General features: G+C 40.3%; 1 protein-coding gene across 1 annotated transcript; it reads left to right on the plus strand.

Annotated features, from left to right (window-relative positions):
• Positions 1-11,111: 11,111 nt before the first annotated feature.
• LOC311371005 (uncharacterized protein) lies at positions 11,112-16,347 on the plus strand (the record flags this gene model as incomplete). The annotated part of the gene is made up of 4 exons (XM_084489265.1): positions 11,112-11,152; positions 11,605-11,724; positions 14,239-14,446; positions 15,880-16,347. The coding sequence occupies 4 exons, from the start codon at positions 11,112-11,114 to the stop codon at positions 16,345-16,347; spliced, it is 837 nt and encodes a 278-aa protein (XP_084345391.1).
• Between the last annotated feature and the right edge of the window lie 548 nt (positions 16,348-16,895).

Genomic DNA, 16,895 nt, shown 5'->3' on the forward strand with positions numbered 1-16,895 from the left:
TGAGGTAACACTTTACAATAACCATAGTTTATAAATGGTAAATAGACCATTTATAAATGGTTAATAGACCATTTATAAATGGTAAACATATAGTTTACTAATGTTAAATCATCATTTATAAACAGCTTATAGACCAATTATAAATGGTAAATAGACAATTTATAAAAGGTAAACAGATAGTTTACTCATGTTCAACCATCATTTATAAACAGCATATAGACCAATTATAAATGGTAAATAGACCATTTATAAATGGTTAATAGACCATTTATAAAAAATAAACAGATAGTTTATTAATATTTAACCATAATTTATAATTGGCAAACAGATAGTTTATTTATGTAAGTTAATAGTTAATTTACCATTAACAAGAAATTAAATTATGATTAATAATGTTTATTAATTATTAAGGGACTATTTATTAAATGTTTATATAGAGTTCAAATATTGGTTGCAAAACATGTATAAAGATTAAAATGTGTGTAAGTAGCACATTGTAAATGGTTAATAATTAGTTTATAAACCATCTATAAACATTACTTCGATGGTTATTGTAAAGTTGCAACATACTTTGTAAATGATTAATAATTGGTTTATAAACCATCTATAAACATTACTTAGATGGTTATTGTAAAGTTGCAACATACTTTGTAAATGATTAATAATTGGTTTATAAACCATCTATAAACATTACTTAGATGGTTATTGTAAAGTTGCAACATATGTTCGTAATACTTTGTAAATGATTAATAATTGGTTTATAAACCACCTATAGAAAGAAAGAGAAAGAATAGAAAGAGAGAGACAACAGATTATCAATAAAACCTTTATTACAAAACTGCAGTAGCCACCACATTATTTTAAAAATATTTAGTGGCATGATAAAGGTACAACCTGGACTTCAGATGCCCCCCCCCCCCTCCCTCCCTCCCTCCTGTCAGGTCGGGCTGAGAAAGGATGTTAGCAGTTAGCTGGAGGCTGCGTTTCATCTGCTGTCAGTGAAACAGCTTTGGTCACATTAAAGGGATAGTTCACCCAAAATTGAAATTTCACTCATTATCTACTCACCCTCATGTCGACTAAGGGCTGGGAGAAGTTTCAGAGTCCTCCGTGGCTTCTCTGAGTTACAGGGGGAGTTATAGACCCCCTGTAACTGAGGGGACTGTAGGGGGAGTTACAGACCCCCTGTAACTCAGAGAAGCCACGGAGGACTCTGAAACTTCTCCCAGCCCTTAGTCGACATGAGGGTGAGTAGATAATGAGTGAAATTTCAATTTTGGGTGAACTATCCCTTTAAGTTGAGTGGAATCTTTTCTTCCAGTTTTTTTGCTTTCATTAACACACTCTGTAACTGTAACGTGTCTGCTCTCACACACCAACTATAACTGTGACTGCATACGATGCAGACATGTAAACGCTTCAGCTTCAATGTTTACAGCTAAAACAAAACAACAAACATACAAGCTGTTTACCCTGGCCCACTGAAGCCTGGTGTTTCTCAGTGCAAGTGTTACTCATAAAACAACAGGACTGAAAAAAACAAACAGGAAAAACAGTTTAAAAGACACACTAGAAGTGATTATAACATGTGTAACTTCCAAATCATGGGAGCCAACTGCTCAACCAATTACTTCTTCTCCCTCTTGTTGTATGGTATGAGCTTACCCACTGCTTTATTTTTGGCTATTTTTGCCCTGACTTCTGCATCATTTTTAATCATGTGTTCACATTTGCTGACAAAGTCTGCAATTTTATCTCTTTTACAGAATCCTGCCAGTAGTTTATCAAATTTATCTGGGCAAGCTATGGCAAGCTCCGGGATTGCCGCTTTACATCTCACTGTCAGCTCCGTTACACCAGCGAATGTACATGCTTCGCCCAATTTTTTTCCACTGTTGTATGCCCTCAACACCCTCTTGTATCTGGCAATGATCTCCGTGGGACGACAGGCTGCAAAAGTAAGAGAAGAGTGAATTAATAAGGATTAACTGGTCAATCAACAAATCACAAGGTAGTGCACAAGTACTGTCTGGAACATCTCAATTCACTTTATGCACAGCTACACTACTGAAATAAGCCAGCTCGTTTAATTCCTGTCCTACATTATTGGACCAATTGATTAATCCAGGTGTGTCTGAGTAGTCACAGTGGTCAGACACACCTGGATTAATCAGTTGGTCCAATAATGTAAAACAGGAATTAAACGAGCTGGCTTATTTCAGGAAGTAGTGTAGCTGTGCATAAAGTTAATTTATGTATTCGTATGCATATCTAGCTGCTATGCTTGCTACAGCAGTAATCTAATTCAGTACTAAAACTAATTAGTTCAATACCCCAAGAATTGGAACATCTTGTTCCAAATATAAAAACATGGTTACTCAAGATAATCCACAAACCTCATGAACAGTCTCATTGAAAACTAGTATGACTGTCATCTTTGGTAGATGTAGGGATGCACCGAATATATTCAGCCGAATATTGAAAAAAAAAAAAAAAGAAGCCACATTTGGCCTTCCGTGGAATGAGTGAAAAGCAAGGGCAAATATTAGCGGCATGTTTAAATGACACAATCAAATAATGTGAAGTGACGCAGTGACCTGGCGGCAAATGTCGGCAGTGTGGCTTCAGGAAACTTTCTTCAGCCCTCGACTGAGTTCTGCAAGTTTACATATGTCCAACTGTATTTCTCGGTCTCTGTGTGCGCCTGTAGGTCAATGCGCTAGGACACAGAAACATGCACAAGGTACTTGTGTGCCTGTGAGCCACTGTCTTTCGCACACAAAACTCAAAAGCCGTAGTGGCGCACATTTGATGCACATCTTTTTTCATATACGGCATAGACAGCTCAGGCTCAGTGAACCCTGAGCTAGGGATTTGACTTGAGTTTGTTGAGCCTGCTCCCTGAAACAAACTCCAGAACAGACCTGTACTGTGATGGTCAGCCTCCTTTCATATTTAAGCTGAAAATCACAGGGCATGTCTGATGATACAAGTCAGCATGATATGTAAATGATGATAAACCTTTCATTTTATATCATACAAAATGTGCTTACAAGTAAAATCAAATATAAACAAATAAATTATAAGACGTGCAACAAATGCGCACTGCTAATTTTAACCGCATTCAGTGTTCGGCCGGGAGCGTGCCTATGTTCCCACAGCCCTATGTTCCCTCAGCCCTATGTTCCCTCTGGACTCTCTCTACCTATCTGGACTCTCTCTATCTGGCCTGTCTAGCCTCTACCTGGTATTTTTACTAAACTTAACCAACTCCTTTCTTCATTGCCTAAACCCAACCAATGGTGGGACCAAAGGGCTGTGGGAACATAGGGCCTGATTTTCAGTGACAACAAAAGTTAGAAATGAGGGAACATAGGGCTGTGGGAACATAGGAATGACCCCATTCGGCCAAGTGTTTAATTTTATTCAACTTTGGCCACAAATTTTCATTTCGGTGCATCCCTAGAAAATAGTGACTGTGGATAATCTTCAATTACCAGGGGTCTCATTTATAACCGTTGCGTACGCACAAAACGGGGCTGAAAGTGGCGTACGTGACTTTTCACGCCAAGGTTGTGATCTATAAAAAACAAACTTGACGGGAGAATGTGCGCAGCTCTAAGCAAACTCTGAGCCATGCATACGCTGGTTTGGAGGAAAAGGGGAATTGGCGACACAGACGGTGTGGTGGTGAACTGAAGTCAGACTCAGGAAATGATGATTGAGAAGAACGATTATGTTTTTATTATCGGCGTCACACATTTAATTTCAACCCGTATGCGTTAGATCCATGTTGCCACGGTGATTTAATTCAACAGCGCCCTTATTTTGCATCGGACTGGTGTTTCAGAAACATCTTCTTAGAATCTAACTTAAAATTCAAAATCAAAATTCCTTCTCTATATTTAATCACCACCGTCTCTCCGTCATATTGTCCACTCCCAGAGCGCAGGAGGAGGAGAGGACGCCGCGGCTGCATGGGATAAATACATGGTGTAAATAACTATATGTTCCTACTGTGTGAACATATGATCGAGAATCAATTAAATCTCAAACCCTGGGGGAAAAAAATCCAGTAATCGTTCCCATAATTGTTACATTCTATTTTCTTGTTATCAAGAGAAGTGTCATGTTTGATCATTCCTCAGAATGTAACTGATTCTGCTAATTATTCAAAGTTTTATCGATCAGTCTAATTACTGTAAATAATACAGCGGTGAGCCCCGTGCGTAATTCTGCTCCACGGCACCGCTGGAGGAGAAAGGAGGGAGAGGGAGACCATGATGAATGGTTAATAACTCGTTTCAGATTAAAACTGTTGTCATTGTTGTAACTATGTGCCGAACCGGGTCCAGCATGTGAGAGGCAGCGCACCAAAACAACACCGCGTGCGCTCTGAGCCGCTGACGCCGTTAACAGCTGCAGCAACACGTCACGTCGCCACTTTCACACCTGCAGCTAATTCACAACACCGACAGAACAAGAGCACGTCAGGCTCATTGACATGCAGATCACATTCATGAGGTGGTTTGCATTGACCATCTAGGGTTAAAACAGGGCGTGTACAGGGCGGAACGTGAAGCGGATTCAGCTGCGCACACTTGTAGGAACTCTGTGATTTATAAAGGGAAGTTTGCTTGCAAGTGTGCGTACGCAGGGTTTTATAAGTCTGAATATTTACTGGCGCACGCAAAACTTGGCTTTTGGGCGTACGTACACTTTTAGTAACGATCCCACGCACAGTTTTATAAATGAGACCCCTGGTCATGATTTCTGTAAGGAAACATTGCCTTCGAGTTTTTCCAATGTATATTTTCACACTTTGAGCACCACAAACCCAATCCCATTCAACTCCAATGTATTGGGGTGATAGTAGACATCTCTACAGCTGATGTCTCTAAGAGACTATCTTGATGGATTAATATCACTCTGGGGAAGAGGAAAATATGTTGCTGTTTTTTTCTTTTGTATTTTTTGTGAACTTCTCCTTTACATGATAGGTCGTGGTAGATGAGTACTGTACAACCACTTTGGTAATGAATTTCAAACCACAACTTACATCCCTAAGCATGAATGTTTCAGATTTCTAAGCTAACATCAATACAACTTTTTTTAAATATGAACCGTCCCTGTGACTCACCTCTTCTGCCAAGTGATGGCTTTCCTTTTGCCACTTTCTTCATCTTCTTCTTATTCTTCTTCCCCTTTTCGATGTGGCTCTTTTTTTTGTCCCTTTTCTTTTTGAACAGTTTTCTTCTTTTCCTCTCATCCTCTGAAGAGGAGGAGGAGGACGAGGAAGAGGAAGAGGAGTAGCTGGAGTCGGCAGATGAAGAGGAGGAGGTGGCGGATGAGGGGTGTGCAGATGATGATAACTCTGTCACTACATTGCCCTGGGCTAAAAAGAGAAAATTGTGTTGTGTAAATAATAATAATAATAACCACCAAGGATGCACATGGGTGGTGTACATGTGTGGACAAAATAAACACCAGACAACACGTGAAAAAGCTAATTTGTGTACTCATATTTTTGGGACATAGTTAGTCCACTTTACTGAAATAATGTCATCACTACCGTTTACAAGCTGTCTGTGAACACAGCATTCAGAGGTGTTCCGCTCCAAAGCAGCGTTAGTCAAGCGAGGCAGACAATCAGTTGAAAGAGTGGCCCGTGTTAACAGAATGAAACATTGAAATCAAAATAAAAAAAATTGAAATACCCCATTGTTTCACAGTTACTTTCTAAATCACAAATTAACACATGCACACCTCCACACAACCTGCAGGAACACACCACACTGCTGAGTCTGTTAATTCACTTGAAACTGTCCACTACTCTGCCTATTCTGGATGCACGAGCGCCCACACGTGGGTTTGTGTGTGCGTGCGGCTTTGTTTTCCGAGGTAAATGCAAAGCTGGTATCGTGCTGAAAAGAGACTGCTTGCCGAAAAACTGCCCCCGACGGAAATGCACATCAGTGGCTTTGCATGAATTTACCTCGAAAACAACTCTGAACCTCTGAACCTACTGCTATGATGGCAATGGGTGAATTTTCCAAAATGTTTAACTATCTGGGCGGTGTTTAGGTCAGTTGATAGAGCCCCCGCCCCATGTGTTGAGGCTATAGTGCAGGCGGCCCCGGTTCAAATCCCGCCCCGAGCGGCCTTATCCTGCGTGTCTACTAATTAGGGTTGTTCGGTATACCGGTACTAGAGTGGTACCAGGGTACTGACGCATTTAAAACGGTACTATACTGCGCTTAGATGGGACCGGTACTTTCATTTTGCACCGCCGGCAGCGGTGACGTCGCCTCGTGAAGTCGCCGCATTGTAATTTGAGCCGCGGCGAGCAAGCGAGTGAGCCACAAACTAAGCAAGGTGCTTTTTTTTTTATTACCGTTACAGCGCCACCTGTCCATGTGCCTGTGTTTATGTGTGTCTGTGTGTGTGTGTGCCAGCGCGCGCGAGAGAGACGGCCGCCACAGACTCGTTAATTAATGCAAACACTGCTGGTTGATAAGTTTCGTTTTTACTGCGCACCACCACTGGCATGCATAGTCTCTCTCTCTCTCTCTGTGTGAGTGTGTGAGTGAACACAGCGAAGCAGCGCGACGCGGAGATGAATTAACGGAACGATATTGCGTTGATGGGGGGGGAGCAGAATCAATTTGGTCTATGTATGGGAAACAATAGGTGTGTGTGTTTGAGTAACATGAACGTTTGTGTTTCATTCTATAAACTACTGATAACAATTTCTCCCAAACATTACAACTGGTCAAAATAACAAAAAAAGATGCAGTGTTTTCAGACCTCAAATAATGCAAAGAAAACAAGTTGATATTCATTTTTAAACAGACCACTAATGTTTTAATTTAGGAAGAGTTCAGAATAATATAGATGGAAATTGAATCCTGCAGCAGCAGTAACTGTTTAGATTTACTGATTACTGATGGATATGTTATAGTTCTAAGATTTTCTATTAAAATAAAGCCAATAATGACATTTTTTGGTTCTCTTTTTATGTGGAAAAGTACCGAAAAGTATCGAAAAACATGTTGGTACCGATACCGGTACCAAAATGTTGGTATCGTGACAACACTCCTACTAATCTAGTATCCTTATTTAATTTACCGTAATTTCCGGACTATAAGCCGCTACTTTTTTCATACGCTTTGAACCCTGCGGCCTATAAAACGATGCGGCTAATTTATAGATTTTTACTGGCTAATGGCCTCCGGGGGCGCTCTAGCAGGAAGCGCAGGTGAGAGACATGTGGGGAAAGATTATGCGCCGAGAAAGACACTAGTTTTGAGTTTGGTGCACTGAGTGTTTTATTTTCTAACAGGCATGTTACTGCCGTGTTGGTGCCGTACTGCCGAGAACGACAGCTCTCTGTCTTCACCTGGCGTCTCACAGCTGAAAACCAAACTTGCAACATCAGTGTAACTCGGTCGCCTCCCCGGTGTCCCAGCTCTCGTCTCTGCTGCACCGCAACCTACAAGTCTATGACCGCGACACAAACACGCTCCGTAATCTCTTGTTCATGACAGTTGACTACACAAACACACACGCCATAACATCGTTATGTAACGTTATCCGCTCCATTTATTGATTTTTCGCCGGCTTTGTTGTCAACAAATGCACATGGCTGAGAGGAGCGTAACCGAAACAGAGGAAAAGCGAGCGGACTTGCATAGTTCCACACATCTTCCGTGTACTGTCTTTTTGTGTAAATATCTCATGTTACAACATGAAAAACCTGCGTCTTATATTCAGGTGCGGTCTATATATGTACAAAATCTTTTCTTTTAAAATGTAGCTGGTGCGGCTTATATTCAGGTGCGCTCAATAGTCCGGAATTTACGGTATGTGCTTCACTGCAGGTGAGGCAGTGTTCATACGTTAGGAAAAACAAAACTGATTCTGATACTGATATTTGGATTGGGTATGGAGAGAAAATAGTTTTGAGGAGAAAGAAACACACTTACCTGCAAGTTTTTGTCTAAGGGAGGCCATCTCCTTGCTCAATTTCTGTACTTTGAGTCTCAGCAGATGTTCTCTTTTCTTATACTTCTTTATCATGACTGCTGCTGTTGGACTCATGACTGAAAATGAGAGAAATAATGTTGAGTGCATCTAAAATCATGTTAGAAATGTTAAGTACATACATTGGAGACAGTAGTAGGACACAGTAGCAGCAGTTAAGTACCATTCACACACATACTTACAGAGATAAATTGCAATATAGAAAAATAAGACAAATGCAGTGCATGCATACATACGTATATAGGCATGCACTGCACAACAACAAGAAAACCAGACGAATGACCACACAATAAACAAGGGAAGTGCAGTGCATGCATACAGAATAGAACAGATTGACCAAAAGTTGTGCGTCTGAGAGGTACCTGTTGTTGTACACTGATTTGTCTGTTTTTGTGACACTTTTTGATGTAAAAACATTTTAGACATTTTTGTTAAGACATTACCTTTGCCTGACACCCGCTATTGTATATGTGAAAGGTTTATTTTGTTTGTGAAAATGCTGAAGGGAAGATTTCACCGTTTTTTTTTTGTTTGATTATCTACAGACCTCATTTAACCAGGTCCAGATCAAAAACCACTGTACCTAGTAGGGGTGTGATCGGGTACACGTGTACACGTGTAACCGGTTAGTAAATCATAACCGTTTAGGAAAAATCAGTAAACGAAAACCGAAAAAAAAAAAAAAAAAATCAAAATCAAAATTAACATGTACTATTTATTTAGAGATTAATAAAGCTACAAATGTTCCACTTTGACAACGTTAATGCGCTAAGAAATGCACGTGATAAATGTTGGGTAACTGACCACCGTGCATTACGTCATGTAACACGTAAGTTTCACTCCCCCCCCCCCTTTCCGCCATGTTGGAAGGTACGCCCCTCCGAGTGCAGCTGAGCTTTGCGTTATTGTTGACACGGTAGCTGCTAGCAGAGGAGGTTGTTGAAATTCTGTACTGTTTTAACAATGCCTGGAAATAACTGCTGCGTTAAAAACTGCTTCAATGTGGGTTACAGTTTGTCAGGTTCCCTAAATGGACAACGCAGTTGTCCCACACTACAAGATTTTTTAATCTTATGTGATTTTTGAGTCGGATGTACACCACACACATAAAGAGAATCTCAGCCCATTTCTTGCTCTCCGATCGTAAATACAAATATATGAGATTCGAACACAAGACGGAACACCACACACGGACAATCTTGTCCGATAATTGCCCGCTGCAGGGCCGTGGAGGTAGAACTAGAGCAACTCGTCAACAGTGAAGATGGATCAGCGTCTTTTGACAGCAGTGGTTTCCGCGGTGCTTATGCTTACATAATAACAGAGAATATCCGCGTCAGTTCGGCCGCGGCGCAATTAATGAATAAAGATCATAAACTGAATGGCTGTGCAAGTGTTGTGAGACACGGCTGCGAACCGGCAACTTAAAACAAAGTAGTGCCGGTTTGGTTCCGTGCCGCTGCCGTATCCAGTGGAATAGCAATAGCTACATTGACTATAATGGTTTCTAATGTCTTCTTGTGTTCTCTGCATTTTCACTAGGACCCTTTTCCTTCGCCTTATTCTTCTCCATTTATTTCTATCTCGTAATGTCTCCTGCGTCTCTATGTTGCGTATTTCCTCATGTCTCTATGCCGCTCTGACAACGTTGCCCCTGGCAACCGATAGCCGTGGATGCCATCATGGCGGACGGGCTCAAACCCCTCCCCTCCCCTTCCCAAAAATCACGTGACTCCTCATTCTCAATAGCGCGACTGCGGTCCACTTAAAAATAAAAAAATAAAAAAAACAGTGAAATGTGCCTTTATTGCATTTTCACAAACAGAATATAGGTTTCACAGATCAGAAACTGTGTTATAATGAATGTTTAGCCTCTTTAGGATAACATAGGCCAGATTTGTGGTCTATATGATGAGAAAACGGTGAAATCTGCATTAGCATTTTCACAAATAGTAATATGCTAATACGGGAAGCAACTGCAACAAATAAACCTTCAGACTCTACCTTTAACAAGGAACAGTGTGAACCGGACTTTGAAACAGAGTATCATTTTTCTCCTTTTTGGACTTTTACAGTGAAACAAATAGCCTACAGCTGCTAACGTTAGCAGCTAACAAGCTAACGTTAGTCAAGCTAAACCACGTGCTAACAGGTCAACATTAGCTAACTTACCGTCAGTCTGAGATTTGTCTCTCTTGTCAGCATCAAGGGTGTCGCTAGAAATATAAAAATCATCCTGGTCATCTTCGATAGCGTTACTGCCATCAGTACTGCCGACCATGCTGCCGACGTCCGCCATGATGCATTGGTCAGGTGCGGTTGGCGGTGTTTTTTCTGTCGACGGTGGCGACGGTGGCAGTGTCGCCAAATTGTCGTCTTTTAAGACTTTTCTAGACCTTGTGAAAGGTCTTTTCCTCATGCTGAAATAAAACCTTACAGAAAAAAAACTGTCGAGTAAGTTGAATGCACAATGTATAATGGTCAGGAGGCTGTAACGTTAGTTGGCAAGAGAGGGGTCTGAATCGGCCTGAATCTGCATGAAGAATATGCTGCGTTCAAGTACAACTCGGAGGTCGTAAATTCCGGCTTCCGAGTAGGAAAAATAAAATAACAGCCGGTATGCTTTCTTAACCCCCAGTTTGTCGTATGATGTAATTTTACCATGGCAGCCCACACTGTAAACTGTGAAAAAAATGTAAATTTGATGTGTTTTTATGAATTTTATTGACCTCAACCTCTGACTTTGTTACTCGAATGCACCCAGGTCTAAGATGACGTAATTCCCACGTCCGACCATACTGAACGCAGCACTTTGCCTATGACCTGCGATCTCATGGCACACATTTGGCGCAAACAGGACTTCTGAATAGCTCAAGCCAAAGATACAAGTCTTTGCCATAGACTAAAAAATAAGCTCGAATGAAAAAATGCCCGGTTTAGCCACTGAACTAAGGGAGTTAATTGAAGGTTCTAGATCTAAAAGAAAACACATCTTGAAACTTATACAATGGCTACAAAAAAGAAAGCTTCTCAAAAAGAAGATGAAATGCAACATTTGCCAACACAAAATGAAGATGAAGAACTGCAGACGTGGAGATTTCTGTAACTGGTAACGTAAAGTTACCTAATGAATTTGCTTTATCTGCACCAGATTGCATCACAATATTAATTAATTAGTTTATTTATTTATTTATTCTTTATGTATTCACTGCCTTATCTATATTATTAGTACTAATATTTGTTTATCTATTCAACAATTATATGAATTCAATCTATTTACCCAATCTATGTTGAATTTAAAAAATCTGCACCAGATTGCATAGCAGTATTATTTATTTATTTATTTATTTATTTATTTATTTATTATTCATGTATTCACTGCCATATCTATATTATTATGACTACTATTTGTCTGTCTGTCTGTCTGTCTATCTATCTAATCCTTTAAAAATGTTCATTTTGGTGGTGATTGGTGTCACAGGTCTTAAACAGAGATCACAGCAATTATGGTTTATCTTTGAATTTCAATGTATCACTCACAACTAGCTGTGTTCTCCATAGGGTTTGTGAACAGAGGACCAACCACAAAGGCAATGGCATTGTCACAAAATCAGTCCGGCACAAGTCTATCTTCAGCAAATCCAAGATGAGCCTTTTCTGCTGGATGCGGTTCTTGTATAGGTATGGAAATAATACTAACATTTGGATGTTTTAAACATTGCATAGATATAATCTATATTAATAGAAACAATCACATTGCCTGTGATTTAGATTTCCTATGTGCTATTACACCAAAGCCAGAGGTGGGTCACGGTATATAGTCGCATATGCTATCAGCATAAGCAGTCTGTTCAAACTAGAGAACCATCCCAGAGGGTTTTCGTGGAGATCCGCTCTGAGATGTACAGGAAAGATGTGCTTTTATTTTTTTATTTATTTTTCAAGTATTTTATTTTGATCACGTGACAAACACGTCAGCTAGCCTAATCCTCCAGTCAGCGCCACTGACCAAAGGCACTGGCTCATAATCTGGAGTTGGTCCCCGGGCGCCGCACCGTGGCTGCCCACTGCTCCTCAGGGATGGGTTAAATGCAGAGAAAGAATTTCACTGTACTAGCTGTATATGTGACAAATAAAGTACCTTTACCTTTACCTACATGATAAAAGTATGACATGACAAAACAGAATAAAACAAAAACATACCCAAAAAATGACACATGGGTGGTATCAGTGTAGTCATCACAAGGCTGGGAGAAAGAGCATCCAGAAGTCTAAGAATCAACAACTGGGTACTTAGGCCATATGCTCAATTAGGAATGGCCTCTACATTTTTTTGGAAATTTGTGTGTGTGACGTCTATTACAACAAATTAGATCCATCTTAACAATGGAGAGCATCTCGTTCAGCCATCTTTTGAAACAGTGAGGTGATGGGGATTTAACAATATAATCTTTTTAGCTACAACCATGCCCACCTTTAACACCTGTTTTTGGTGAGAGGGAAGGGCCCTTGTCTCATCAGAGCAGCCAAATGTCACAAGGCTACAATCAGGCTGAATGCTGCTTCCCAGTTGCCTCGAGAACCATTTAAATATGCTTTCCCAAAAGGTAGTTATAACTGGGCATTGCCAAAATATATGTGACAAAGATCCCTCGGCAGTATTACATGTGTCACCCACGGGAGAGTTTTGGAGTAGTGCAACCTATGTAGTAATTAAAGCAGAAGTAAGCGATCCGGTCGTTTTGGCTAATGCTGCGTTCCACGCAGGCTTTTGAAACCGTAAATTACAGCTTCAAGTCACAACTTACGACTTTGTAGCGTTCCAGGCAACCCACTCGTGTTTTTCCGACCTGTTTTACCTGTGAAAGTCACTATAACGGCCACTCGTAACTTCTGACCCGTGAACTCGTACCAGATCGAACTGGTACCACTTCACAGGTCGGAAAAACACGAGTTACGGGCTGCCTTGAACGCACCATAACAGTCCTCGTCCCGACGTCACCACATTCACGGCGTCCCTTGGCTGCACACACAGCCCTGCATGCCGTTCTCTCTCCTCATTGGATAAAAACTGTAGGATACGAGAAAAGTTTTCTCCTCGGCTCAGAGCAGAGCAGAGTGACTGACAGACCCGTGTTTCAGACCAAACACTCTATAGAAGTGATTGCTGTCGGAAGATATAACTATTTAAGACTTAAATTAACACAAATATTCTGCTTACTTCTGCTTTAAAATTGTTTCAGTCTATATATAGAATTAATAGAACACCTCTGAATACCAGATAGACCCTTTTCCACAGCTCTTTAGCCCAAGCATCTCTAAACTGGCCAGTGTACACTGACGCCCCTTCGGCAGAGACAAAGCGAGAAGTGTTTAGAATTTAGATTTACATAGTCATGAAACAGGTTTAGTTGTGAAGTCTGGAAGTCTGAGATGTATTCACGTATGAAGTGTCTCATTTGGAGGTAACGGACACTCATAAGGTCAGACCACCACACCGCAGTCTTTCAGGCCCATGCAACAAAGTGATCACAAAGAGAAGCTTTAATAATATTTTGCACTTCATGCACACCGTGTTCTAAGTCTTGAATATACTGAGTGAACAAAAATTTTAATGCAAATATAAACTGACCGAATCTAACCGCACCAATATGGGTGGGTGCCACCAAACCTGAAAATACACTGGGGGAAACACTGTATTTGTATAGCACCTTTCATATAGGTTACTGCAGTTCAAAGTGCTTCACAGTCATAGATGACTGATAGGTTGATAATAATATAACAAGTGTAGACCATAAAAACAACAAAAACAAAGAATTTGAGACCAATGTGAGAAAATAAAATCTGTGAAAATGTAATAAAAAGTTAAATTTAAAAGCTATAACAGCAGTAATAGTAGTAAATTATGTAGGTTTTACGTTTATGTTTTAAGATTTCAACTCTTCCAGTTGTTCCGCAGGCAGACTGTTCCAGTGGCAGAGTAGACCTAAAATGTTGCCTCAGATGTTTTAGTCCTGCACTTTGAAAAATGTTAGCAGACTTCTGCCAGAGGACCGAATAAGCATATTACACACACAATGGCTATAAAAAGTATTCACCCCTATGGATGTTTTAACCTTTATTGATTTTATAAATCAGTCATGGGCAACATAATTTGTTTAGTAATTTTGCATTTTCATTTTATGTATTTTTAAGGTTTGCACAAGGCCTACGATTGAGACAAATCGACATGATGACAGATGACATTGCTGGAAGTTCAAGAACACTGTCAAAGATGGCGAAAAAGCTACGAAATGTCTGTGTTGAGGCAATGGAGAGAAGGAAGAGAAGAAAAGGACAGAGACTGGGAGGGCAGAAAGAGTTTGTGGTTATCGATGAAAGCCATTTCAGACACAAAAGGAAGGTAAGTGGAAAGAGCCATACGCCCAGGCGCGGCGCCAGGATTTCAATTTTGGACGGGCCACTACTTAGGAAAAAAATAACACTAACATACATAGAGTTGAAAATTATTCCTGAATGACTCGTTCGTGTCTATATTGCCTTGAAAGCACACATCCGATCTGCTGAGACCTATGGCTGAGACGAGCTTTGACAGCGCGGTGCGCCGCTCTCTCTCCCGTTAAAAGTTAATCTAGCTCACCCAGCAGACCTCTCTCTCTCTCCTCGTCTCTCTCGCTCTCTCTCGCTCTCGCTGTATATGTGTTTAACCAAATACACGAAAAGCAAAATCAAATCAAATCAGAAATGCGTAGCCCACTTCTTTTTTTTTAACTCACAGACATTTATTTTCATAAAGTAATAAAATATCTCGACGTTTTGCCATCGTTAACATTGAGACAAAAGGCTGCAGGAATGGAAGAATAATTCGGCAAATCATCTTATCACGCAAAAAGTCACAACAAACAGGTTTTGCACAATGGTTTGCACAGATAAGTCTTAAAGCAGAAGTAAGTGATATATTTGTGTTAATATAAGTCTTAAATAGTTATATCTTCCGACAGCAATCACTTACATAGAGTGTTTGGACTGAAACACGGGTCTGTCAGTCACTCTGCTCTGCTCTGAGCCGAAGAGAAAACATTTATCGTATCCTACAGTTTTTATCCAATGAGGAGAGAGAACGGCATGCAGGGCTGCTGTGCAGCCAAGGGACGCCGTGAATGTGGTGACGTAGGGACGAGGACTGTTATGGTGCGTTCAAGGAAACTCGTATTTTTCCGACCGTGAAGTGGTACCAGTTCGATCTGGTACGAGTTCACCGGTCGGAAGTTACGAGTGGCAGTTATAAACCCTGTCATTTTGGATGGGCCAGTTGTACAAGTGGGTGGGCCCAGGCCCGTTAGGCCCACCCATAACGCCGCGCCTGCATACGCCTAAAATTTCTGTGGGAATTTCTGCCACAAACCCAGGGCCTTTCAGCTCCATTGTATTGGAATGAAGGCAGACATAACAGATATCTCCAAAAAAAAAAAAAAACCCGGCAAATCACACCAAAACAATCTGGGTGGAGAGGTAGCACTCCAGGCAAGAGGAAAAATATATTTCACTTTAATTTTGGGTGACACAGATGTACAGTCATTAGTAGTATGAGTAGGGAATGATGTGTCATGAGAAAATATTTGCACTACGAGAATTTGCTGATACAATGGTGAGGTGAATCCATACTTACAGGGTTATAATAATTTTCTAACCCTCATTTAAGTAAATTAAATTTTAGGTTTATTATTTTAGGTCTTATTTTAGGTTTTAATGGTAAAATTATTACCATATATTAGTATCACATTATCATGTGAATATACCATTTCTAATATGTGTTCTATTTGAATATTTTGACAGTATGGACGTGGAAGAATGGTTGGTGGGTGGACACGGAAAAAGTGGGTGTTTGGAATGCTGGGTGTGAAGCACAGAGGACAGAAGACAATGCCTGTTCTCCGCTTGGTGGAAAGACGGACCAGACAAGAGCTGATTCCACTGGTTGTGCACCATGTTCGGAGGGGATCCACAATACTAACTGATGAGTGGCGGGCCTACCGTCGGGCTCTGCCTGAATTTGGATACAAGCATTATACAGTCAACCACAGTGTTGAGTATGTCAATGCTGATACAGGCTGCCACACTCAACACATTGAGAGGGCCTGGAGGAGCTACAAGGAGACCATTGGGAGACTACGGGGGAATCGAACCGAGGATCTACTAAGAGATCACCTGATTATGATTGAGTGGAATGAATGGCTGGGTAAAAAACACTATAATGGTCCACTGGGACGGCTGCTCCATGATATTGCAAAGCAATACAGATAGACAAATAAATGATGCCAAGAGGGTAACACATGACATTCCGATGGTGTTCATGAATATTATATCATCAATTCAAATTTAATCATCAAATTTAAAATTCAGTTGTCATTGTTGTGTTGTAATCCCACCATTTTTACCTACCACCATGCTTATCTGTTGTACAGTGTTTCATGTTATTGACTCTGTTCATAAATGTGTTCAATACGATGATCAGACCCTATTCTTTTGCAAAAAATAATCACTCTGTTATAGATCACCATTAAAAGAAGTCAAATAAATGTCACTTGATGATTTACAGTACAAACAGCATATTAATCATTGAATTAATTATGAACATAAGTCGCTACTTTACAATAACCATCTAAGTAATGTTTATAGATGGTTTATAAACCAATTATTAATCATTTACAAAGTATTACAAACATATGTTGCAACTTTACAATAACCATCTAAGTAATGTTTATAGATGGATTATAAACCAATTATTAACCATTTACAAAGTGCTTTATTTGCTTGTTAATGGTAAATTAACTATGAACTTACATAAATAA

Source organism: Micromesistius poutassou (genome assembly GCF_964030765.1).
Source record: "Micromesistius poutassou genome assembly, contig: SCAFFOLD_1152, whole genome shotgun sequence".
In the NCBI taxonomy this organism is placed as follows: domain Eukaryota; kingdom Metazoa; phylum Chordata; class Actinopteri; order Gadiformes; family Gadidae; genus Micromesistius; species Micromesistius poutassou.